The 24,300-nt window shown below is 39.2% G+C and overlaps 1 protein-coding gene across 2 annotated transcripts in view; it reads left to right on the forward strand.

Moving 5' to 3' along the window:
* Window positions 1-24,300, forward strand: part of dgkb (diacylglycerol kinase, beta) — a 794,652-nt gene that overhangs the window by 641,945 nt on the left and 128,407 nt on the right. For both annotated transcript variants that reach the window (XM_087987111.1, XM_087987112.1), the window contains exon 21: window positions 6,555-6,645. In XM_087987111.1, coding sequence (XP_087843237.1) covers window positions 6,555-6,645 — 91 coding nt within the window. The remainder of the gene's footprint in view (window positions 1-6,554; window positions 6,646-24,300) is intronic.

Here is a 24,300-nt window from a genome sequence, read left to right on the forward strand (position 1 = left end):
TGGCTGATCCCATGTTCCTGCACATCCATTTTCCTGCCTTGATTCCCTGACTAATCAAGAATTGATCTATCACAGCCTTAAGTATACTCAAGGACTCTGTCCCCACTACTGTCTGTGGTAAGGAGTTCCAAAGACTCCCAACCCTCAGAGAAGAAATCCTCCTTATCTCAGCCTTAAATTGGTGCCTCTTTTATTCTGAGACTATGCCCTCTGGCCCTGTAACTTCCCAAGAGGGGAAACATCCTCATGGTATGGTGAGAAAAGTTAGTAGGGACAAATGCAGCTCCATTACAGTCAGAAGCTGGGGAAATTGTAATGAGGAACATAAAGGCAGAAGATTTGAATGCATACTTTAGTTCTGTCTTCACAAAAGAGGGCAGAAATCACTTCCCAAAATGCTTGGGAACTAAGGGACAAGTGAGATGATGAGATTGAAGGAAATCAGTTTTGATAAGAAACTGGCGCTAGGAAAATTATTGGGGTTTAGGGCTGACAAATCTGTAAGCCCTGATAATCCACACCCAGAGTCCGAAAGGAAGCAACACTGGAAATATACATTGCATTAGTGGTCATATTCCAAACTTGTATAGATTCTGGAGAGTGGCAAATGTAACCCCATACTTAAAAAGAGAGGGAGAGTGAAAATAAAACAGACATTTTAAGATCAGTTGCCCTAACACCAGTCATGCCCAAATGCAAGAGTCTATTATAAAACGCACGGTGACAGAACATTGGGAAAGCATGAAAGTAAAACACAGAACTCTGGATGCTAGAATTCTGAAACAAAAACGGAAGTTGATACAAAAATTCAGCAGATCGGGCAACCATTCACTCTGCTTTCTCTCCACAGATGAGACTTTTTGAGTTTCTCCAGCAATTCCAGTTTTTGATTTGGAAAGCTTTGCCATGATTGGACAACTCTAGCATGAGTTTACAAATGGCAAATCATGCTTCACAAAAGTATTGGAGTTTCTTTTAATGTAAGCCATAGAGTAGATAATGGAGAACCAGTGAATATGATATATATGGATCACCAGAAGGCTGTTGACAAGATTCTTCTTAAGATGTTAGTGGGAAAATTTAAAGGATGTGTGTGAGAGGTAATATATTGGCTTAAATTGAGAATTGGTGACAGGCAGGAAACAGAGTATTGGAATAAGTGGGTATTTTTGCAAATGGCCGAGAGTGACTTGAGGCATAACACAACGATCAATGCTTAGCCCGAGTTATTCATAATATATATATATAGAAAAATGACCTGGATGCAGGTACCAAATGCAACCTTTCTAAGTTTACTGACAGCATAAAGCTGGAGGGACTAGGAGTTGTGAGGAGAATGCAAAGACATGTCAAAGTGATTAGTCAAATTCAGTGAATGGGCAAACACTTGGCAGATGAAGTTCAACTTGGCCAAATACGTGGTTATTTTTGGAAAATGCTCAAGGGAAGAATATTATTTACCTGGTGATATACTGAGAATTTTGGATATACAAAGGGATCAATGAAAGTAGACAGGCAGGTGCAGAAAGCAGTTGGGAACATAAATGCCATATGGATGTCATTGCAAACAAACTTGGTTAAGAAGTAGGTATGTCTTTTTGCAGTGAAACAGGACTTTGGTGAGACCACCAAGGAAGGGGTATACATGTGACAGAGGGAATACAGTACAGGTTCTGTCGGATGTTACCAGGGATGGCAGTGATATCCTATGAGAAGACCATAGTTTCACTATATTCACTAGAGTTGAGAAGAATGGGAGGCGATCTGATTGAACGATATAAAATCCCAACAGGCCTGGACAGGTTATCTGTAGGGAGGATATTTTCCCTGGTTGGGAAGTCTAGAACCAGGGAACACAGTGACAGGATATGGGGTTGGCCATTTACGACTGAAATGAGAAAAAATGTCTTCACTCGAAAGATAGTGAACTTATGGAATTCTTTACCACAGAAAATTGTGGAGGCCAAGTTGATTGAATATATTTAAGTGGGAGATAGGCACATTTTTAGATTTTAAAGGCACCGTGATGTGGGGAGAAAGCGGGAGTCTGACAGTGATATAGAGAATCAGGCATGATCATGTTGTATAACAGAACAGACTTCAAGGGCCAAGTGGCCCACTCCTGCTCCTAGTTTCTATGTTTCTAGGTCTACATTGGCAATACCTGCTAGTTCAGCCAGCAAGACCCTCATCCTATTAATGAATAACATCAATATAAAATCCTGGTCATAGCAGTGAAGTGAAACCAGGTCTCGCTCTTGAATTTTGTAACATTCTCCACCACAATCTCACCTGATCTCAGGAAGGAAGCAAAAGATATTTTCCCTTTATTTGTGCAAACAACACCAAAGCACAGAAAGAAAACAAAATATTGAATATAAGAAATGCTTGCAGTAGGACTTAAGATAAACTCTAATATCTAAATAGACACATTTTTGTTGTCATCTTTTTGGACATCTAATTCGCACTGATGAATAACAGGACTTCTTCCATTCTCTAATATGTGAAGGCTTAGGGGCAAGTCATTCTAACTGAGGCTTGGACAAATAATCCAGAGGTTTTATTAAAACAAATCAAATCCCACTGGGATTTTAATATTTGAATTCACTTTCAAAATCTTGCATCAGAAATAAATTGCCAGGTTTTTGCAAGAACAAGAAAGCACCTTGCTGGTCAATTAATTAACCTGCTTGCTATATATGTGACTCCAATCCTATTTCTAGTGGTTGACTTTTAATGGCCTAATAAACTATTCAGTTAGACCAAACTGCTACAAGGTGAAGGCCTACCTATTTTCAGGGCAACGAGACAGTGAATATCAGTCTTGTTAGCATAAATTATTTAAAATGTGATTTGAATGAATGGATTTTGCTTCAAGCAAAAATAGCACAGACTTTTTTTTAGCAAAAGTCACAATGCATGATGGTTTCAAAGGAACCTTTGCCTTTCCTCTGAAACAGTATTGAACTTGACATTTCTGAACAAATTTGCATTTGTGGGTGCAGCAATGATTTTCTCTGTGTCGTTTGTACAAAATTGAATGTGCGAATAAAAAGGATACGATTTCCCCTCACTGAACAGAGGAATTCTTCCTCTTATGTCTTCAAATGGTCATAATGGCATATCACTATTGTCAAGATGTTCAGACTGTTATGTGCCTAAACTGTACAGAGGAATTCTGAAGGTCACACCTCTTCAGATCCTGACTAAATAAGGCTGGACTGGCTGCAGAAAGATGAGAAGGGATGATTTATGGGATTTGTGATTTTATAAACCAATAGGTCTAGAAATTGGTAATGTACTCACTTTTGAATGATTCTGGTGTTTTAGAATATCTGGGCTGAAATTTCAAAGTGTTAATCGGGTATTCTGCATAAAACAATTAGGTCTATTTCAGTCGGCAGCACAGATGAAGTCCTTTTGCATTTTTAAAATATTAGCAAGAAATTCAGTGAAGGTCACTCAGGAACAATTATTTTAACTGTTCAGTTGCTGATTTTGCGACTTGAAAGCGTTCTTTTGCAGTTTCGCATGTAAGTATTTTCAAATTGTCATCTCAGGGAGGCTGTGACTTGAGGGAACAACAATGCCAAAAATCCCATATGTTGCGTGGCTCAGTTTTATATTTTCTGTCATGATAAATTCATTGCTGTGCACTCATCAAATATGCAGTCAGGTGAGAAAGTTTATATGGTGTGATGACCATGGTCAAGGACCCAGTCAGTGGAGAAGGAATGTATACAGTGCCCAATTCATTGTTCAGGTCTCTTGGAACAAGCTACTCAAATAAACCTTTATTAATTCATTATTGTAGCTAGTGTGATATGATATGGTTTATTATAAAGTTTGATCACATTATTCTGACCCCAGGAGAACAGCAGACGCCAATCTGGAATTAGCATGTGAAAGAGAGGTCTTTGACACTATACTAGACAGTTGTGTTTGAGAGCTGAGTATGTACAATTATAAATCAAGGAGTATTAACAGTACATGAGTTGAAAAGTCTTGTTTTGATTTACAGAGCAAGCAGCCTCAGAGGCAGTGCATGTGCAGACAGGTACAGCCTGAGATACACCACACTGCTAATTCAATGTGCAGGTTGCAGTATTAGCTTTGACTACAAGATAAAGCATGGTAGCAGCGAGAGGAACAAAAAAAAACAGAGGATCTGAAGTTTAAAGAGAGTCTCAGAAACATAATTCAAAAGGGTAGACTCTGAAGGCAGGAAGACTCTGAAGGCAGGTCAACATCTCAGAAGACTTTGGGATTAAAAAATGCTGGAGAAAAACAGAGAAAACTCCAAAGACTGAGAAAAGAATACATTCACCCAGGTTAGGCATGATAGTCCATAAGCTTCAATTTAGAAGGGAAGAAGTATTTCATTCTTGTTAACTCTTGTTCAAGATGGATGGAATTTGCAAGACCTCATTCCACAGTAGCAGATTCGGTGATTAGAGCATTGGAAATTTCCTTTGTGATACTCAACTTCTGAGTTCCTGATATAACTTCATCAGTGAGTCTTTTGAGAGTGGGATGGAGAAGAAATTTTTGATTCGATAAAAATGAAGACACGAAACTGCATATACCATCTGTTATACACCTTTTTCACAATGCTAAGTTGGATCAAGCTCAGGTCTAGTTGCACAAGTTACAATTGTGTGCTACCCATTGACTCTAGTCAAGAGATCTGATTCGCTGCTGTCCCTAAGGTAACCATTGGCTGCTTTAGTTTCCAGCTGTTGTTACTCCAGCAGCATTATCCTTCCTTTTAATGAGTCCTAAATGTTTTTTTCTGAAGCCTGGGTTTAGTGAAAGCAATAACTTTATTCACCCCTTGGTGTTATTGTAACCACACTCATCAATTAAGCTACTACTGATTGACAAAGCAGACAAATGCAAAATCACAAATTCTGTTCAGACTTTACTTTTGAACTGCAACCTCAATTCACTCAAATCTATAAGATATCAATACAATGGTATTGACTTCCAGCTGAACTATTTTAATTTGCATGAATCTTCCCTTAGTAAGATATGTGTCACAGCCTCTTGTGTAGTGTATAAAGGTTCAGTAGAATGTTGCCACCCTATAACTGTAGACCAATGACAAGTCTAATCTGTAATAAAAAGTGCTGACACAATAAAATAAAAACCAATGAGATGTTCAGCTCTGAGCTGAACTAGGTTGCAAACTCATTATTATTCCCCTATGATTACAATACTCCCAGAGGAACTAAGAAAGCCAAAGGAAATCCATACCTACTGGCTAAACAGCAGCCAGAAAGCTGACTACTAGTATTGACTTTCTTTCTTTGCCATTTAGATTTTAATGGTGGAAAATACTGAATTGCTGTTTATTTTGCAGTCGAATTGATTAAATGTGTAACCCACTTCTTTTACAGGCTTTGGACAGCTTAGGGCAAAAAGCACCATAATTTATTTCCTTAAGTATACATTCTACCTGTATGTGGGACCATGTGAATACTTCGGCAGAATCTTTGGAATGGAAACTTTGAAGCACTGTTAGCTTAGTAGAAAAATCGGTATGATAAAAAAAAGAAGCAATTTATGTTAAAATATCACTTTAGGAATAGGATATGCAAAGGAAGAATATAGTTAGTGAACTGAATCATTCAACTTGAGGTCAGGCAATTCGTAAGAGTCTAAGATCTAGTTCTACAAACAAACACTTCAGTTCAGCAGAAAGTCTGCTTCAAGTCCAGTTGTTCATACATTAGATACTAGCACACTGTTGTTAAGATCTTCGGGAAGCTGTATGAATGTTGTATGCAGATTCTGAAGCAGAGTTTTGGAATTCAGCATTCATTTCTGATGTTAAGTTTTGATCATTGTATTTTTTTTGTCTCCATCTTCCTGAGAAATCTTATTGGAGCTAGATTTCAGCATGGTATAGAAAGAGGGATGTAATAGTATTTATTTTGGAAATCCTCTGAAAATGACTATAAAATAAAATGTACATCTACATGCAGGAAAAAGATATTATATATCTGACCGTGTTACAGACATAAATCTCTCCAATGTGATTTGTATACTGTTGGCTTATAGAGTTGTACATTTATGAGTGTACTATGACATAGCCTTCAAGGATACTGATAATGCTAACTGTAGAGTTCTGCTACACTGTGGTGTCTTTTTTCTATATGAGCTTATTTTGCTGATCTTGAATTTGAAGCTTCAGTTTCAGGAGGTTAGACAAGCCTCTTGATAATACTGTCCATTTTTACATACCCATAACTGACCCAGTTTTCATAACATTCCAAACAGTAGAATTAGCAAAGCAGTTAATAAAACTCATTCAGTCCAAAGGGCTTGCCACTATTGGTGGAACCAGGTCAGTTGCTGCTGTTGCATTTCTTGGTACAATAGATGCCAGGATAATAGAGTGTGTGCTGACAGTTTCATTTCAATCAGCAAAGTATATAAATGCTGGATTCTCCAGACTGATTTTTGGTCAACTCTTTCTGATCTGTGCTTACTCATGGTACTTCTTCCTAAGATAGTTGTATGAAGTAATTTGCTGTGTTCATTCATTTCAGGATGAAGAACAAATTCTGGTATTTTGAATTTGGGACATCTGAAACATTCTCTGCCACTTGTAAAAGACTACACGAATATGTAGAGATAGAGGTAAGGTGAATGGATAACTCGATAAAGTGGTTCATGTTTAATTGTTCCTTAGCTTTTTCTATTATACATGTAGTAGGTAGAAATAGGCATTGTGTAATACCTAACTAATTAGCACATTTTAATGGGACCTTTTAATTCAAAATCTTGGAGCATGGCATTGTACTTGATGGTGTCCCTTTTTGGGTGCTGTTGGTGTTTTGCAAAATTTAATGCAGGACTGTTTCTGGCACACAATTCCGCGACCTTTCATGCAAGAGATAATTTTGGTTGAGGTAGTGGTACAGATGCAGAATTACATGCACAGGCTAGATCATGACAGCAAACAGTATGCAACACTGATTCAAACATTGATGCTATTTTGGATTTCACAGTTCACTATCACTTAATTTTGCATGGCTCAGCATGCTTCAGCAGTAGGACAGAGTCCTACCAGTATTACTTAAAAGGTTCAACAATTACTTTTGGCTTTGGTGCTGGCTGTTGGTAAAACTCCAACAGAATTTGATGCTTCCCATTAATCCTCAAGTTGCAGAACTCGTAGGGAATATTGTGGCAGGCGCAACATGGCAAAAAAAAATACACTTGGCTCGATCAATCAATCTTTCCAATGGAATAGAGCAAGACTTGGAGGATGAGCAGAGCCATCCAGAGCAGGACAAGATGCTAGAAAAGGGAGGAGAAAGAAGCTGAAGGGGGATTGGAAACAAACAGCTTATTTTTGTCCAGGCTGCACTTGAAGACAACATCTAATATTAATCAATGCAACCCCAGATCCTCATACAATAACACTGCTACATTTATTAGCTTCCTACAGTTACTGACCATAACATTGTTGTATTGACCACACTGTAAATATAAAAACTACCAGAAAATAAACTTACCAAATCATGCTGTATTGTGTACTGACATCAACGAATCTCTGTTGTATATTGCCTTCGTGCCAGCTTCTGTGTACCTTTCTGTGTGACCCCTGGTGCTGTGTCAGCTAATTCACAACACATTACTGGTTGCAAACAACCATCCTTCAAATAAACAGGCAGAATAATATTGGCATGCTGCTTGCACCTCAACCTATGAGTGTGAGTTAAAAGCATTACAAACTGTATGTACGGTGGTTTTCAGCTACTAGTCAATTTAACAGGAATCCAACTTCCAGCAGCCAGCTTCTGGTGGTCATACATATGAGTCAATTTTACATAGTGTTATGAAGTTCATGGTATATACTGTACCTTTAAGACAGAGTAAATGCTGTTTCACACTGTGAGCTTACAAGCACCTCTTATATGACTAGCTAGCAGTCTCAGAGGATACTGGAAAAGTGAAAATATGTAACATTTGGCTGTGAAATGGATATCTGAGTTGGTTGCTGTTTTGACAACAATTTGAATTTAACCAATCAGTTTAAATTAAACCTAATCAAGTTTGAATTTATTGTTTTGCCAACATCAAACCAATGAGATGATCTGATGTTGGGAGTATAAAAAAAGCAGGTATTTTGAAAATCAGACAGAGTAGCTGCCATCGAGAGAGTAACTGCCATCAAGAAAGACTGCCATTCAAAAACACTCTCTATCAAAGGTATTTTTTCAAATGAAAAATATTCGCAGTAAAAAGAAAGAAGAAGACCCAGAGAGATCTTCAGCCGAAAGACGACAGGCACCGACAACGAGTGCTGCTATATGGTTTTGATATTAAGTTGATGTAATTTTGATACGTGTTGTTTTATTGGAACAGTATATTGTTATAGAGTTGGAGGCAGATAACAAACAGTTAAAAGAAAGGGGGCTGAGAGTTATGAATAGTTGATGTTTAATGTTCACTTTTAGAGTTAAAGAATAAATTGATTTTTTTCTTTAAATTGTGGAATTTGGGAGCTATCTGTCACTCATATTTTAATAGGTTATGAGGCGACGTGAGCTTTTCTGGGTTTTTGGTTTAATTAACAGAAGGGTTCACCGCCTGTTCCCAGGTAAACAAATTGGACCTATCACTTAATTCTTTTTTACAGCAAGTGAATTAACAATAGTAGAGGTTTTTTTCAGTAGAGCTGAACACTGAGAAATTTACCACCAGTAAGAGATGTAATCCTACCACAGCCTCAGGCATACTGACTTACCCTGAAATCGAAAGGTTCTGGTGTGCCTCAATTCAAGAATTATGCCTATTGCCCACAATTTTATGTCATTGTTTAGGTGCGAAAAATTAGCCCTCGTATTCACAGGCATAAGTCACCAATGTGACTAAAAAATTAGTGAAAATAAATCTGTCAGACAGGATAAATGAAAATAACAGCAATAAAAATGATGGTCCTGATTTCTCTGGATTCGCTTTCCCTGCACCCGGGGCTTCCACAACTCTCCTTCCTGACCAGTACCCACACTCTCTGGATTACCCAGCAGATCATTCTACCGCTCCCTCCACCACACTCCCCCTCCTCCTCAAAGCCAACCCCTCTGTTTCCCCGACTATGCAGCTCCTGAGTCCCAGGGATATCAAAAACAATTTTCAGTCTGAAGAGGAAAACAGACCAAAGCCACCTGAGGTTTCCCCTCTCGTCATTTGATGTTTGTGACATTGGTAGAACACAGGAACCAGAGAACAGGAGCAGCTAAGAGCGGAGTGAATATCTGACAGCAGCACAGTGACTCAATGGTTAGCAGTGCTGCTTCACTAGAGACCTGGGTTCAATTCCGGCCTCAGGCAATTGTCTTTGTGGCATTTGCACATTCTCTGCATCAGTGTGGGTTTGTTCCAGTGTCCTCCCACAGATGTGCCGGTTTGGTGAACTAGCCACACTAAAATTGCCCATGGTATCTCGGGATGTGTAAATAGGCCGAATTAGCCATGGGAATTGAAGGGTTACAGGGCTAATGTGGGAGGATGGGTCTGGGTGGTATGCTCTTTAGAAGGTTGGTATGGGCTGAATGGCCTGCTTCCACACTGTAGGGTTCTATCTGGGAGAGTAGTAACAGAAACTGGGGATGCAGGAAGGTGATACACAAAGAAACAGAGCCCCCTCAAAGTTTTAAAAGATTGTAATGGCTTACGAAGTCATATAGGTTTAAAAATATTTGAAATCACAATCCTCATCTTGCAGTGAGCTGAAGACTGAGCTTAATGAGCATGCCTTTAGTTTGTGTTATCTAATGGGGTATGGATTTTGCTGGCAGAATGCCTTGCTGGAAAGATCGCTGTTTATCTTGACACTCGGACCTGGTGAAACAGGGATGAAGGTTCCCTGTGCAGCCGGCAAACTAGCTCAGAACAGATTGTTTATGCAGTCAACAGCTGATGTCATCACTATGCCACTAACAGGAATATCCAGGCTGTTAAAGTAAATGCTGAAAATGGACTTCAAGACTATAAATGATGAAAGGCATTGTTAATGTAGTTAATAAGGTTTAGATTAATTCTGCGATTTTACCGATGTTAATGTTATTGATTTCCAAATAGCTTGGTTGAGGTGACAAAATTATTCTTCCTATCAAGGCTTTGAGGAGTATGATTAATTTTTGTTCTACATTCTTCCCAAATATTTTCAGAAATTGGTTGGAAAGCTGTAACTTCAAAAGAAACTGTGTTCCATGTGTCCTTTCTGTTGCTCTATTTGAATTAATTTATGGGGGAACAGATCATTATGATGAATCTGTAGAACTCCCACATCATGGTAACAGACCGTTCAGCTGAATGGGTCCACACCAATCCTCCGAAGAGAATCCCACACAGACCCTCCTCCTACCCTGTGTTTCCCGTAGCTAATGCACCCAAACTACGTGGGTAATTTATCATGGCCAATCCACCTAACTTGCACATCTTTGGACAGTGTGAAGAAACCAGACCACCTGATGGTAACCCATGCTGACACAAGGAGAATGCGCAAACTCCACACAGACAATCGGCTGAAGCTGGAATCGAACCCGAGGTTCCTGGCACTGTTCAGCATCAGTGCTAAACACTAAGCCACTGTGCTGCTACATTGCATGAAAAGACATTTCCATCACAATGCAGCATTTAATGTTCATATTTGATGATCTGATAACATTTTGCACTTATCTTTCAGTGTATTCCCAACTCCACCCAATGAAATATTGCATGGGAGCAAATCAGTTTTTGTCCTGCATTTAAAATGAGGATCCCCACAAAAGAGAAAAGTGGTACTCAATGAGAATTGTACAGGAAAGTTGAATTTCTTCTTAACAAAAATCAGAACATGACTATTTGCACGTTAAAACGTACCCCTGTACCCAGAGGTGAATTCAGCCCAAGATATTCAGGAAAGAAAGGACAAGGGAAGAATAATATTACGGTGTTTGAGAGAGAGAGAATGTATTCTAAAATTCACCACCTCAGACTTAGTGGAGTAAAGAATGGAGCTGGGCAGTGTAAATAAGCAGAAACTAGAAATCACAAATCTATGGGGATTGGGTCATGAGCCATAGTCAATTTGAAGAAAATGTTTATTGTGCAGTAAAAGATTATGATCCAGAATATACTGAAAGTGTGGTGTTGGAGACAGATTTAATTGTGACACTTGAGGGAAATGCTTAAGCAACAGAGGTGAAAACAGTTTGTTGGTTACAGGGAAAGAGAATGGGAATGGGGCTTGCTGCATTATTCATTAAAGGATTGATAGATCAAATGGCTTCCTTCTGTGCTGAAGCAATTAATGTTGTGGTCATCAAGTTTTTTCAAACTCTGCACAGGAATCAGGAGACTTCATAAGATGTAGTTGCACCAAATCTCTGTCTTTCCATCCAGCTGTTAACTGGCATTCATTGTACCACTTCTCTTACTCATTCTTCAATTCTTGTTTTAGAGGCAATGTGGGCTTTTAAAAACTGTCTGCACTTGCTTTGAGTATTCAAAGTAGTTGATTCTGGAGATTACGATTCTTCAAGTCATAGGAGTCTACAGCACAGAAATCTCTTTGACCATTGCATTTGCTCTGATCAAAAACAACCACCTCACTATTCAAATTCACAAACTCCTGAAACAATTCCATGAGGGTGTCAATGGGATTGGGTATAAGTTTGGGCTCTCCAGCCAATTTGCAGTTAAAATGTTCCGGTTTTTAACACGAAGAATCATCAATGCCAAGTGTTTGCACAAGTCACCAGACATTGATTGAATTTTACCAAAAAAAGCAGCTATGTGTAATTTCAGAGGGTTAGGGGGCATGGTTCATGGAGGGACTCTTTATGAATACCAGCAAAATATCTCACTCAGTTCTCCACTGCTGACCCCATAATGTATGTTGCAGAGGTACTCTGCACTGCTGTGTTACTAGTGGGTAAGTTGTCGGAAGGGATTCTGAGGGACAGGATTTGCACACATTTGGAAAGGCAAGGACTGATTAGGGAGAATCAACATGGCTTTGTGTATGGGAAATATTATCTCACTAACTTGATTGAGTTTTGTGAAGAGGTAACAAAGAAGATTGATGAAGGCAAAGTGATAGATATCTGTATGGACAAGGCGTTCAATAAGCTTCCGCATGGGAGACTGGTTAGCAAGATAAGATCATATGGATTCCAGAGGGAGCTAGCCAATTAGGTATAAAATTGGCTTGAAGGTAGGAGACAGAGAGTGGTAGTAGAGAATTGTTCTTCAGACTGGAGACTTGTGATCAGCCGTGCGCCGCAAGCATCAGTGCTTGGTCCACTGCTTTTTGTCATTTATATAAAGAATTTGGATATGAATATAAGAGGTATGGTTGGTACCTTTGCAGATGACACCAAAATTGGCAGTGAAGAAGATTATTTCAAAGTATAATGAAACCTAGATCAGATAGGCCAATGGTCTGAGGAGTGGCAGATATCATTTAATTTAGATAAATGTGAGATGTTGCATTTTAGTAAGACAAATCAGGGCAGGACTTCTACACTTAATGGTCGAACCCTGGAGAGTTTTGCCCAAAGGGGTGCAGGTGCACAATTCCTTGAAAGTGAAGTCGCAGGTAGACAGGCATTTAGCACGTTTGGCTTCATTGGTCAGTACATTGAGTATAGGAATTAGGATGTCACTTTGTGGCTGTACAAGACATTGGTGAGACCACTTTTAGAATACTGTATTCAGTTCTGGTCTCTCTGCTTTCGAAAGGGTGTTGTGAAACTTGAAAGGGTTCAGAAAAGATTTACAATGATGTTGCAACGGTTGGAGGGTTTGAGCTATAGGGAGAGGTTAAATAGGTTGGAGCTGTTTTCCCTGGAGCATCAGAGGCTGAGAGGTGACCTTATAGAGGTTCATAAAATCTTAAGGGGCATGGATAGGGTGTCTTTGGCAAGGTATTTTTCTCAGAGTATGGGGGAGTCCAAAACTTGAGGGCATAACATCAAGGTGAGAGGGGATAGATTTAAAAGGGATCTAAGGGACAACTTTTTCAAGCAGAGGGTGGCGTGTGTATGGAACGAGCTGCCAGAGGAATTGGTAGAGGCTGGTGCAATTATAACATTTAAAAGATCAGTATATGAATAGAAAGGGTTTAAAGGGAGTCAAAAATAGGAATTGCTAGAAAAGGTCAGCAGATCTGGCAGCATCAGTAGAGAAAATTCAGTTAACATTCTGGGGCCAGTGACCTTTCCTCAGAACTGGACCCAAAATGTTAACTTTGCTTTCTCTCCACAGATGCTGCCAAACCTGCTGAGCTTTTCTAGCAATTTCTACTTTTGGTACTGATTTACGGCAGTTCTTTCAGTTTTTACAGGATTTAAATGGATATGGCCCAAAATATGGCAATTGGGACTAGATCAGTTTAGACTATCTGGTCGGCATGGATGTGTTTGACCGAAACATCTGTTTCTGTGCTGGAACCTTCCAAGATTTGCATCTCTGTCGTAATATTTAAATCTCAACCGTGCACCGGATCAAATGGTGCAAGCCAGGAATTGTCATTCGCAATGTTGCTGCACAATTCTAAAGAAAGTGGCTTATATAAGAAAGCTGGCACTCCACGTTTCCAATGGGGAACTGGAAGGCCTGATAAATGGGATGGTGGAGAGGAGCCTTAAAATGAATATGTGACAAGTAAGAGGCCCAACACAGCAGGTGAAGAGTTTGACACACTTGTGATATTGCGCACAGCCCAACATTTGTACAGAAAGTAACATGAGGTGTACCTTCATTCTATTAACTATTTTAAATGAAATGTATCATTTTTTTATTTGAGATATGATTCGCCTGTTAATCAATGTCTAAAGTTATCGATAGTATTTGGTTGGTTACAGAACAAGGCTCGAGAAGTGAAGTCTTAGCCTGTGCTTTTCATTTCACTGGCATCGTGGGGATTCTTCTGTTTTAAAAATTGGTATCTGTTTCCGTGGGGCTCATATTAATGCTCTTGGCCTGATATTTTGTCCTCGCTTTCCATCCAGTCTATTATTTGCAATCAAATAGAAAAAAAGAAACATGTATTAACATCATCTTGAACATGATTTGCAAGTTTGCTAAGTTTGTACAGTATATAGTTTTAAAAATTAATTTAAAGAAACAATGCATGTGCTGAAAACCTCAAAGGAATAACCCCGTTACTTTTTAGGTGCCACTAGTGACTATCTAATGCATAATGCTTTGAAAGATTTCAAATAGGATTTCTGGAGCCACACAACAAGTGAAATGATTTCAACATTTATTGTCACTTCAGAATGGCAGAAGTAGCAAAGCAATGAGGACAACTATTACTTCAGTCAAGTGTTATTTCTTATCAGTAGAATTGGCAAATGCTTGCAGTAACCAGCAACAAATTGTCATGCAGAAATTCTAAACAGAAGGTTGAAGGAAAACCTAGGGAAGGTAAAACAGACTTTGACAAATGTGAATTTGTTCATTTCCAATACGCTCCAAACAAATGTTGTAAAAACATCCTGCTTCTTTAAACTTTAATAATGCATTGATGCATTTAGCTTTTTTTAATCCAATGAGGTACATTTTGAGATGCCATGGATTAGTCAAATAATTGCAGCAGAAAATTACCTGCTGAGTTCAATATTGGGTGTTAATAGAAGCCTTACTCAGTGGCATCTATCCCGCACTACTTTTCTTTCTTATTTAAGTTATCTCAGTTAGTTTAGGAGACCCCAGATCTTTTTAACTTAACCGCAGGAGGCGTTCGATTGCATATTTATCATACCTTGCATGAAACGTACTTAAATTTGTATAAAGAAATGACTGACATGAAGTAGTTAGAATCCGAATACTGCACACCATATTTTGTAGTGGACTCCCTACTGTTTGACATTTCTTCCCTGTCAAAGATCAAATTATTTTAATTTAGCTTGCAAATTATGTGATGTTACGGCTGCTTTCTGGAAATTCCCCTCGGTCCATCGACTTTTGTTGCTCCTGTTACTTGTCACTGTAAAAGATATAATATGTATGCAAATAAGGTTAAAAATATGCGTGTTTCCAATTACCGAGTCTTTTCTTGCTCAAGTCCTCCATACTAGGACAGTGGGAGTCTGACATTTCATTTGCAAAGGCCACTCTTTATTTAACTAAGTGCAATGTTGATGGGCCAAATGGCCACGTTCTGTGCTGTGAAATTCTATAATAATTAAATTAGTGTTCATTTTAGCCCATGCTGTTAGCAACTGTGAACATTGATTAAATATTTAATTGAATTAAGTGTAACTAAATTACTTACTACAACTACTGTTATATGTAATAAAGCTTTCAAACTAACCCCGTTACTTTTCGGTCATATTTTAGATAATACTTATCTCTGTGCTTTAGATAGAAATATATTTCCTTTTAATTCTGAGCAAGATAAGCTGAGCATAACTGGGGTGCAAATATCATTACAACTGCAAATGGAGCCATAACTTTAATATGAAAGGTTTAGAGTCAGTGTGTTTAAAAGGTCTCGTGCTACAGTCCCTCCCTCTGAGCCAGGAGGCCTGGGTTCAAGTTCTACCTGCTCCAGAGGTGTGTAATAACATCGCTGAATAGGCTGATTAAAAATATCTGAAGTTACAATAATTCTCCCTCTGCTGATCTACCAATGACAGCTTAGCCCAGTCAGTAGCATTCCTGCCTCATGATCAAAATCTTACGGTTTCAGCCTATGAAAGAAAATCTTCCATGCAAAACCAAGAATTGCTATCTCTCGATGTGCTGTCAAATTGAGATAGCTTTGAAGACTTAAAAGAAGCATGACAAGAAACAATGTTATCTAATAGTGAGAGAGGAGTTCTCCTGTGACCTGACCAATTGACCTCACTCAATCAGTACATCAAAATCATGATGTACGGTTACATATCTCGTTGGTTGCTAGTGGGACCTATTATCACCCCAACTGATGTTATTTCAGGAAAGATCAGATTCAAGACTGAAATCTGACTTGATACATCATGTTTTGTATTGTTTTGTTTGAACAAAGTGTTCTGTCACTGAAACAAACACACAATGTTGCAGATTTAGTTTTAACGTTTATAATCAAAAACATATGAAGGTAAAACAGAATAAACCAAGCTAATTATCTTAAACACTGATTTAAAGATTATTCAACACACAATAAAAATAAAACCCCATTAATCAGACACACAGATAAACTCATATCATGACTTCAAAATCCAAACATCTAAACTTAAAATAAATTATATTAAAAATCTGTACATCACATAGCCTGTATCACAGGCATACTTCTGCACAAATCATCTACCAGTTAGATAGAACGTTTTCAGGGATGGTAATGGAAGAGTCTGGAACACTGACTGTAAGGTGTGATTATGTGAATATGACAAAATGGTTATTGCTAGACTAAACAAAATTTGCTACAAAACAACTCTGTGTTTTTGAAGAAGACCCCAGGTGATAGAGCAGAATTATTTGCAAGACATCTAGGCTTTCTTCTTCATTTCCACGTCCCTCTTCATGTCCCTCTTCTAATCATGATTCCGTGATGGCCACAACATCGTAGTCCCAAGTACCAATCCACGCCTTAAGTTCACTCACCTTATTTCTGCTGCTCCTTGCGTTGAAGTATACACATTTGAACCCATCTCTGTGTCCGCAAGTATTCCCTGTCAGTGCTACCTTCACCACAGCCTCCCTACATTCTTGGATATCCTGAAAAACAGCTAGCCTACTTGCTGGACTACAAGTCCGGATCCCATCCCCCTGCCAAATTAGTTTAAACCCCCCCGAAGAGTGCTAGCAAACCTACCCCCCAAGGATATTGGTGCCCTTTTGGTTCAGGTGCAACCCGTCCTGCTTGTACAGGTCCCACCTTCCCCAGAATGCAGTCCAATTGTCCAAATACCTGAAGCCCTCTCTCCTACACCATCCTTGCATCAACGTGTTCAACAGCACTCTCTCCCTATTCCTTGCCTCACTGTCACAGGTTGATAACAGCGGTTTGTTCATTTTTTTTCTCTAATTATAATTTGTCATGGTGGTTGACACAACCGAGTGGATTGTTCTGTAATTTCAGAGGATAGTTAAGAATCAGCTGTACTACTGTGTGTCAGGCATCACAGGATAACTAAGGACAACAAAATTCTCTCTCTCTTGGAGATATTCACGGACCAGATTGTGAATGGCAATCCAAAACCACCATGATTACCATTACTGATACCAGATTTTTATTCCAGATTTATTTAACGCAGTGAATTTAAGTAGTGGGATTTGAACTCATTTCTATGCATCATTTGTACAGGCCTCTTGATTAATAGTGTGGTAACATAATGGTGGCCCAGTGGTTAGCACTGCTGCCTCACAGTGCCAGTGTCCTGGGTTCAATTCCCGCCCTAGGTGACTGTCGGTGTGGAGTTTGCATATTCTCCCTGTGTCTGCATGGGTTTCCTCCCACAATCCAAAGAGGTGCAGGTTAGGTGAATTGGCCCTGTTAAATTGCCCATAATATTCAGGGATGTGGAGGTAAGGTGCATTAGTCAGGGGTAAATGTAGAGTAATAGGGTGGGGGAGTGGGTCTGGCTGGGATGCTCTTCGGAAGGTTGGTGGGGACTTGTTGGACTGAAGGGCCTGTTTTCACACTCTAGGGATTCGATTTAAAAAAGCTAATCGCTATGTTGCTATCTGGTTATTGACCATAATTCTTCAATATCAAAAATTTTAGAACACCATTTTTATATCATGGATAAAATCTTTTCATAGCCAGTGCTTGCTTCTGCTTTTAATGCAGGCTGGTTATTTATGCAATCCTACTATCGCCAGGAGAAAGAGGTTAATTATAGTATTAAAAATGATACCATGGTGCTACTTGTGCTATGGAAAGAACTATAATTGGCATTGCTCTTTAGTAAACTATGCAATATTTGCCTTTTTGTGTGTCTAGAATAATTACTTCTTCAAACTAACTGATTTGCCTCCTTTGGTCCAAAAATAATACAGTGAGCACAGTTTGTAATGGCAGTTAGGAAAATTAGAGAAAGGATCCCTACAATGTTTAGAGTTGAAAGCCAATGATTCTCACCAGATTAGCATTTACAAATGATCTATCAGCACGCACTGTGCCAGTTGTTGGAACCTGACATCACATGATAGAAGTCACACAGAAATACCTAAAACACTGAGCGAGAGGAAAATGTGCATAGGATCTTTCCACAAGGCTCGCACCATTACATTTTCTTTCCACACAATTTAGTTTTCATCAGATGTTTCTGTTCTGATGATAAAAGGGTAGAAGTGCTATGCCACAAATCAAGTAGGTGTCACCCCTGGATAATATAATCAGGGACTTTGCCAAAGCCAGTTGGAAATCATGGTGCTTCAGCTTCCTTCTGCCACTCGTCCGTGATGGACCCCTACGGCAATGGTAAAAGCAGGTGGAAACTTGACGTTTTTGCCAAATTGTCAGTATTTTGTATGCATGTAAATGATTACCTGCCAGCTGGTCAATTTTGCTGATTTCACTCATGTGACAATTGTTGTTGATGATACATTTTGATTCCAGAATATTTCCACCCCCGTTGCCTCCGTCCTGTGACCTGTGTTAACAACCCTTCCTTCAGTGGCTGAGCAGTACATCTGTGCTTCCTTTATACTCCCCTTTGCGACACAAAAGTGGAAGTTCACAGAATTATCATTACTTCCCTGTCCTTACTTTCCAGGCAAAGATTTTGAGGCATTCCCTTATAATTTGGCATTTCAATGTCACTTCCTCCGACTGACAGAACTGTATAAAGCCTACACAATTTTGAGTTTTACAGAGTACTTGCTAACAAAGTTTTGTAGATTTTGATCTCTGAAGAAAAGAGAAGCCAATGATCCTGATGGTGTGATTGTGTTCCCATCAGTCATTGCTTTTGCTCCTGTGTGTTTTTCTCAATGTGTTGAAACTAAATTAGTCTTTAAAAATGTACTGCTTCCTTCATCAAACTTATGTTCAGTCCCTGATTTGAACTCTGTGCATTGATCAAATACAGATATCTTTAGTTCAAAGTCAATTTTTATTTCTAAAACAACTCAGGATATACCATGTGGAATCATACTTGGAAGTGTGGAAGCAGGTCATTCGGCCCATCGAGTCCACACAACCCTCTGAAGAAGGGGAGGCAATGGCAGGGAATTGGCTTTCAAATACCACTTCTCTGTCCCAGTCAGGAAACTAGCTTACCTTTCTCATCTCCTGAGGAAGTAGGTGATTGTGGAAGTGAAAGATGAGGCATTCAAGTGACTATTAATTGGTCTTTGAAGAGTCTTGATTTCTTCCAAATCAAGGAAGTTTCCAGTGCATCTTTTTGCTCAGTATTTAGTTACTGATTTGACTGCTCTCTCCTCAACTAAATTACCCTATTATTTTCCCTTTCTCTGCACTCTTGTAAAGAAGGGTATGTCTCACTTGCAAGTTTTTCTGATGTTTCCTAACACAAGAAGCTAAAAACACACCAGTTAGCAGTCACATGGCTGTACAACTGCAAGATCTACAAGGATTACTAGACATGTAAACTCTGATCCATAAATTAACAAGGCTCAGTGATGAGGGGAGAAGCTGGTATCTTGATCATGTGACTAGTAATCCAGAGGCACAAGCTCTAGGGACAGGGGTTCACATCCTGGAAGGTGAAATTTAAATTCCACTGGACAACATATGCTGGGCTGAGAAACCTAAGTTGGGATTTGACCAGAGTAACAATAAAGAACCATAGTTGGGAGAGAAGCTTTCTCTGGAATGCAAAGCCTGACATGGATCCTGACTTACTTCATGCATAGATTATCTAATCACAGTGGACCATTTTAGCACACCAGCTAAGAATGATTCAAAACGTTAGGCCTCGAAAAAGAGAGTTTCCATTTTGAACTAACCAGAAGTGGACGCCAGTCCTGGCAGAGAGAGAATAATGAGAAACAGCCGTCAAGCAACTGAACAGCTTAAAAGTGCCTTACCTGCACAACCAGAAGCAAGGAATCTTCTCTCTCTCTCTCTCTCCCAAGGCCTCCTATCCTGATGAACCTATCTGTAAAAGAAACCACTAGCTATTCAACTACAGAAACCATCACACCTGTAGTGTCTGACTTCAGTTGTTAATCTCTTCCCTTCAGCAAGGAGATCAAGAAATGAGCACAGGATATTAGTACTTACGTATTATTATTGTACCGTATACATACCTGTTTGAATCTTGGTACCTTTTATTTCTTTTTAATAGTTTGTCTCTTTATTCCGAAGGAACCTTCAGTAATAACTTGCAATAAACTAACCTTTAATCAAAGCTTAACTGCTTAACTTGAATCATTTCAAATTAAAAGGGGCAACATATTAATCTTCAGTTCACTGACCATGCGGTGAACTTTGAGTATTTAGAAACTGAATTATGCCTCTGACCTAGTTTTCTTTTCATCAAAAAAAACCTGTTTCACCATTCTAAGTTACCAGGAATATTTTTCATAGTCATTTGATTCCTGTCAAATATTTTAATGTCTTATTCAAGATAGTGTACAGAGTTTGAAATATAGCCTCACAAGTCAAATTGAATAAAAGTAATGGGTGAACTTTTCATGTTCATTGCTTGGGTAGAAATCATGAGGAATGGGCTGGATACTCAATGCAGAGAATCTATTGAATACACACCCCATTAAAACTGATGCATATTAGATGAATTCTATAGCAGAAGGCTGATCTGCTCTGTCAGGTTACTGCTTATTCAGTACCAATAACAATTTAGTTCAAGATAGCATCTTCCGGTCAAGTTCCTACCTTCCATTTAAAAATCCCTTATGAATTTTTACATGTTCTTGAAAATCCAAGTTTGATCTTTGCAGGCAGCAAGTGAATTATACAGCAATTCAGTTCAGAGAAAAGTTGAGTCCCTTATGAGAAATTACAAACCTACCTTCTGCCAACTAAGCATTATGGGAAAAAATAAGACCAAATGATTTTATTTTCTTAGTCTGTATCATTCTTACAGTGTCACCCCATTGTTGATGGTGAAATGCTAATCTCTGCACCTGCCCTTCTCAGCTACAGCTGGCCTCAGTTCCTCAGCTGTAAAGCAAAGCAAATTTAAGAACCCCTGTGGATCTTCTATTTAGTAGGATTACCCTTCACTTAAAGATTAAACACAGCATGTTAACTTTAATTACAGTTATAGAGATTCAGAAATGAATGAATTAATTCAGGAACAATTACAATGTATCATACTTCAAGAGATCTAGAGCCCAGAATTCAGATTAACACAGCACTGATGGATTGCTTGAGGGTATGTCAGGAATTTTGTACCAGCGCTAGTGAAAACAGTTCCCTTTCAGGTGCCACTTCAAATCCCACTGCGGGCAAGGGATGACACGAATGAGTCCTTTGCACTTACCCCACCAGTAACAAGCAAAGAACACCCTTCAGAATGTAAGTGGTCTTCTGTTGCCTGACCAAAGTCCCAGACAATCTCCCCAGACGAAAGGTGAATGAAACCAATATGCTTACAATGCACACTGAAAATTTCCCTTTAGAGCTGATGATTTCTCCACTGGTTTTAAGCTGCAGCCTGAGAACATGGAACATACAAACGTTATTGAGTTCTTTGAGAAGGTGACCAAACAGGTGGATGAGGGTAAAGCAGTTGATGTGGTGTATATGGTATTCAGTAAAGTGTTTGATACGGTTCCCCGCGGTATGCTATTGCAAAAAAAAAATGGAGGCATGGGATTGAGGGTGATTTACCAGATTGATCAGAAATTGGCTAGTTGTAAGGTGGTGGTTCTTGAGAAATGTTCATCCTGGAGTTCAGTTACTAGTGGTGTACCACAAGGATCTGTTTTGGGGCCACTGCTGTTTGTCATTTTTCTAAATGATCTGGATGAGGGCATAGAAGGATGGATTAGTAAATGTGCAGATGACACTAAGGTCAGTGGAGTTACGGACAATGCGGAAGGATGTTGCAGATTACAGAGAGACATAGATAAGCTTCAGAGCTAGGCTGAGAGGTAGCAAGTGGAGTTTAATGTGGAAAAGTGTGAGGTGATTCACTTTGGAAGGAGTAACAGGAATACAACAGGAATACAGAGTACTGGGCTAATGGTAAGATTCTTGATAGTGTGAATGAGCATAAAGATCTTGGTGTCCTTGTGCATAGATGCCTGAAAGTTACCACCCAGGTTGATAGTGTTGTTAAGAAGGCACACAGTGTGTTAGCTTTTATTGGTAGAGTTTTGGAGCCATGAGGTTATGTACAAAACTCTGGTGGGCCGCACTTGGACTATTGAGTACATTATAGCACGGATGTGTAAGCATTGGGTGCAGAGGAGATATACCAGGATGTTGCCTGGTATGAAGGCCTTATGGAGAAAGGCTGAGGGACTTGAGGCTGCTTTCTTTAGAGAGAAGAAGGTTGAGAGATGATTTAATAGAGACCTACAAGATGATCAGAGGATTAGATGGGATGGAAAGTGAGAGCCTTTTTCCTCAGATGGTGATGGCTAGCATGAGAGGACATAGCTTTAAATTGAGGATGATAGATAAAGAAGAGATGCCAGAGGTAGTTCTTTACTCAGAGAATAGTAGGGGCGTGGAATGCCCTGCCTATAACAGTAGTAGACTCATCAACTTTAAGGGCATTTAAATGGTCAGTGGATAAACATATGGATAATAATGGAATAGTGTAGGTTAGATGGCCTTCAGATTGGTTTCACTGGTTGGCGCAACATCGAGGGCCTAAGGGCGTCAACCTGCCTGTGAACAGAATTGTTGCAAATTGCGGTTATTGGCTACAAAGAAAACAAATGACTCTCGCAGTTTCACATGGGGCCCCCAGTATTGTTGTGTTTACATCCCAGTGCAAGAATCTTCTACTATCAGATTATCAGGGTTGTCAGCATTTGAGGCTCTGAGAACTTACCGTCAGCTATGAGGCACCCTGAACTAATCTATAGATAGAACTTAAACAGCATTCCATATGTTTCTCATGTCTCACAGCAGACATGCAATATACCTTTAATGAGCATGCTCAAGATGGCAACACCATGTGACCATGTTAGCAGTCACCTGACTGTACAACTGGAAGCGAGATGCTTCTATCAGCAGAGGAGCAACACAAATCCTGATGATACTTATGTGTGGAAATAACCTTCCTCTCATCCCAATTTGTGAAAAATTCTTCCCCACTGTCTCCTTTTATAAACAAGGATATAGCATGCAAGTATAACTTTGTCATTTTTGATGTTTCATTTTATCTTTAGATTGTTCAGCGCTATGTTACTCTTCCTCTCAATACTCAGTGCAGAGCAAACCATTTAAGATGTCTATTTAGAAATGCCTTTGTCATTATGTAGTGTTAAGAATACTATCTAATACTTTGGATACAGTGGGGTTTGGGATGTTGAGGATGGGGTATAAGCTTGAAATTGTGAAAGTGAAATGATTGTCACTTCAAATTAGTGAAACTGTAACATGTTCTTCATAAATGATTTAGCAATTTAGTACTGCTGCATACAAAAAGTCCTGTGCCTTGATTTCTCTCTCAGTCGTCTAATTCAAAATTATAACTTGCTGCTTTAAGCATTGTGAGGATGAAATTGGCATTGAACATCAAAGTAGAAATCACCAACTGGTTTGACACAAGGTTCAACTTCCATTGCTAATAATGGAGTGTCAACTCACCATCAACCATTTTGCACAATACCCAAGACAGCCTCCATTATATTAGCCTATAGCCTGTCACATATTGTTGCAGTACTAAATTACTTACTTAGAACTGAAGTTCAAATCCATAATAATCATTTTCAACTTGCAGCCTATGTTCAGAGGTCTGGTCTAGATATGAATGGCACAAGACTCAAGATACCACTCTCAGCAACTCCATATTATTTGATTTCTGGTAATACAGTCATCAAATAGTTCAGTGAAACTCATGTGAGTGAATGTCCACTCTGCACTTGAGTTGCTTAGCTTCCTCAAGAAATAGACAGGATCATTGCCTCTTTGTTCAGGCAGTTGACTAGGCCATCCCCTTCCTTGTCCAGCTGCAACAATGGCCCTAAACTGAATTATCCTCATTCTGAAGGAAATCTCTGTTTTTCTGAAAGAGATCTCTATAACCTGCCAGCTCCATATCCTAAACAGTTTCTGGTCCATTTCCCCAGTAGCAACAAACTGTAACTGCTGTTTCTCCAATTGGGACAACCCATGACTGATCCACTTCTCTGAAAAGCACAGTTCATAATTGGTCCATGAATGTCCTGGCAGGAACTGGCCAGTTTCCTTGTGGACTT

The sequence above is a fragment of the Chiloscyllium plagiosum genome, unplaced genomic scaffold (genome assembly GCF_037043375.1).
Source record: "Chiloscyllium plagiosum isolate Xiang-an unplaced genomic scaffold, Cpla_swu_hap1 HiC_scaffold_5, whole genome shotgun sequence".
NCBI lineage: Eukaryota > Metazoa > Chordata > Chondrichthyes > Orectolobiformes > Hemiscylliidae > Chiloscyllium > Chiloscyllium plagiosum.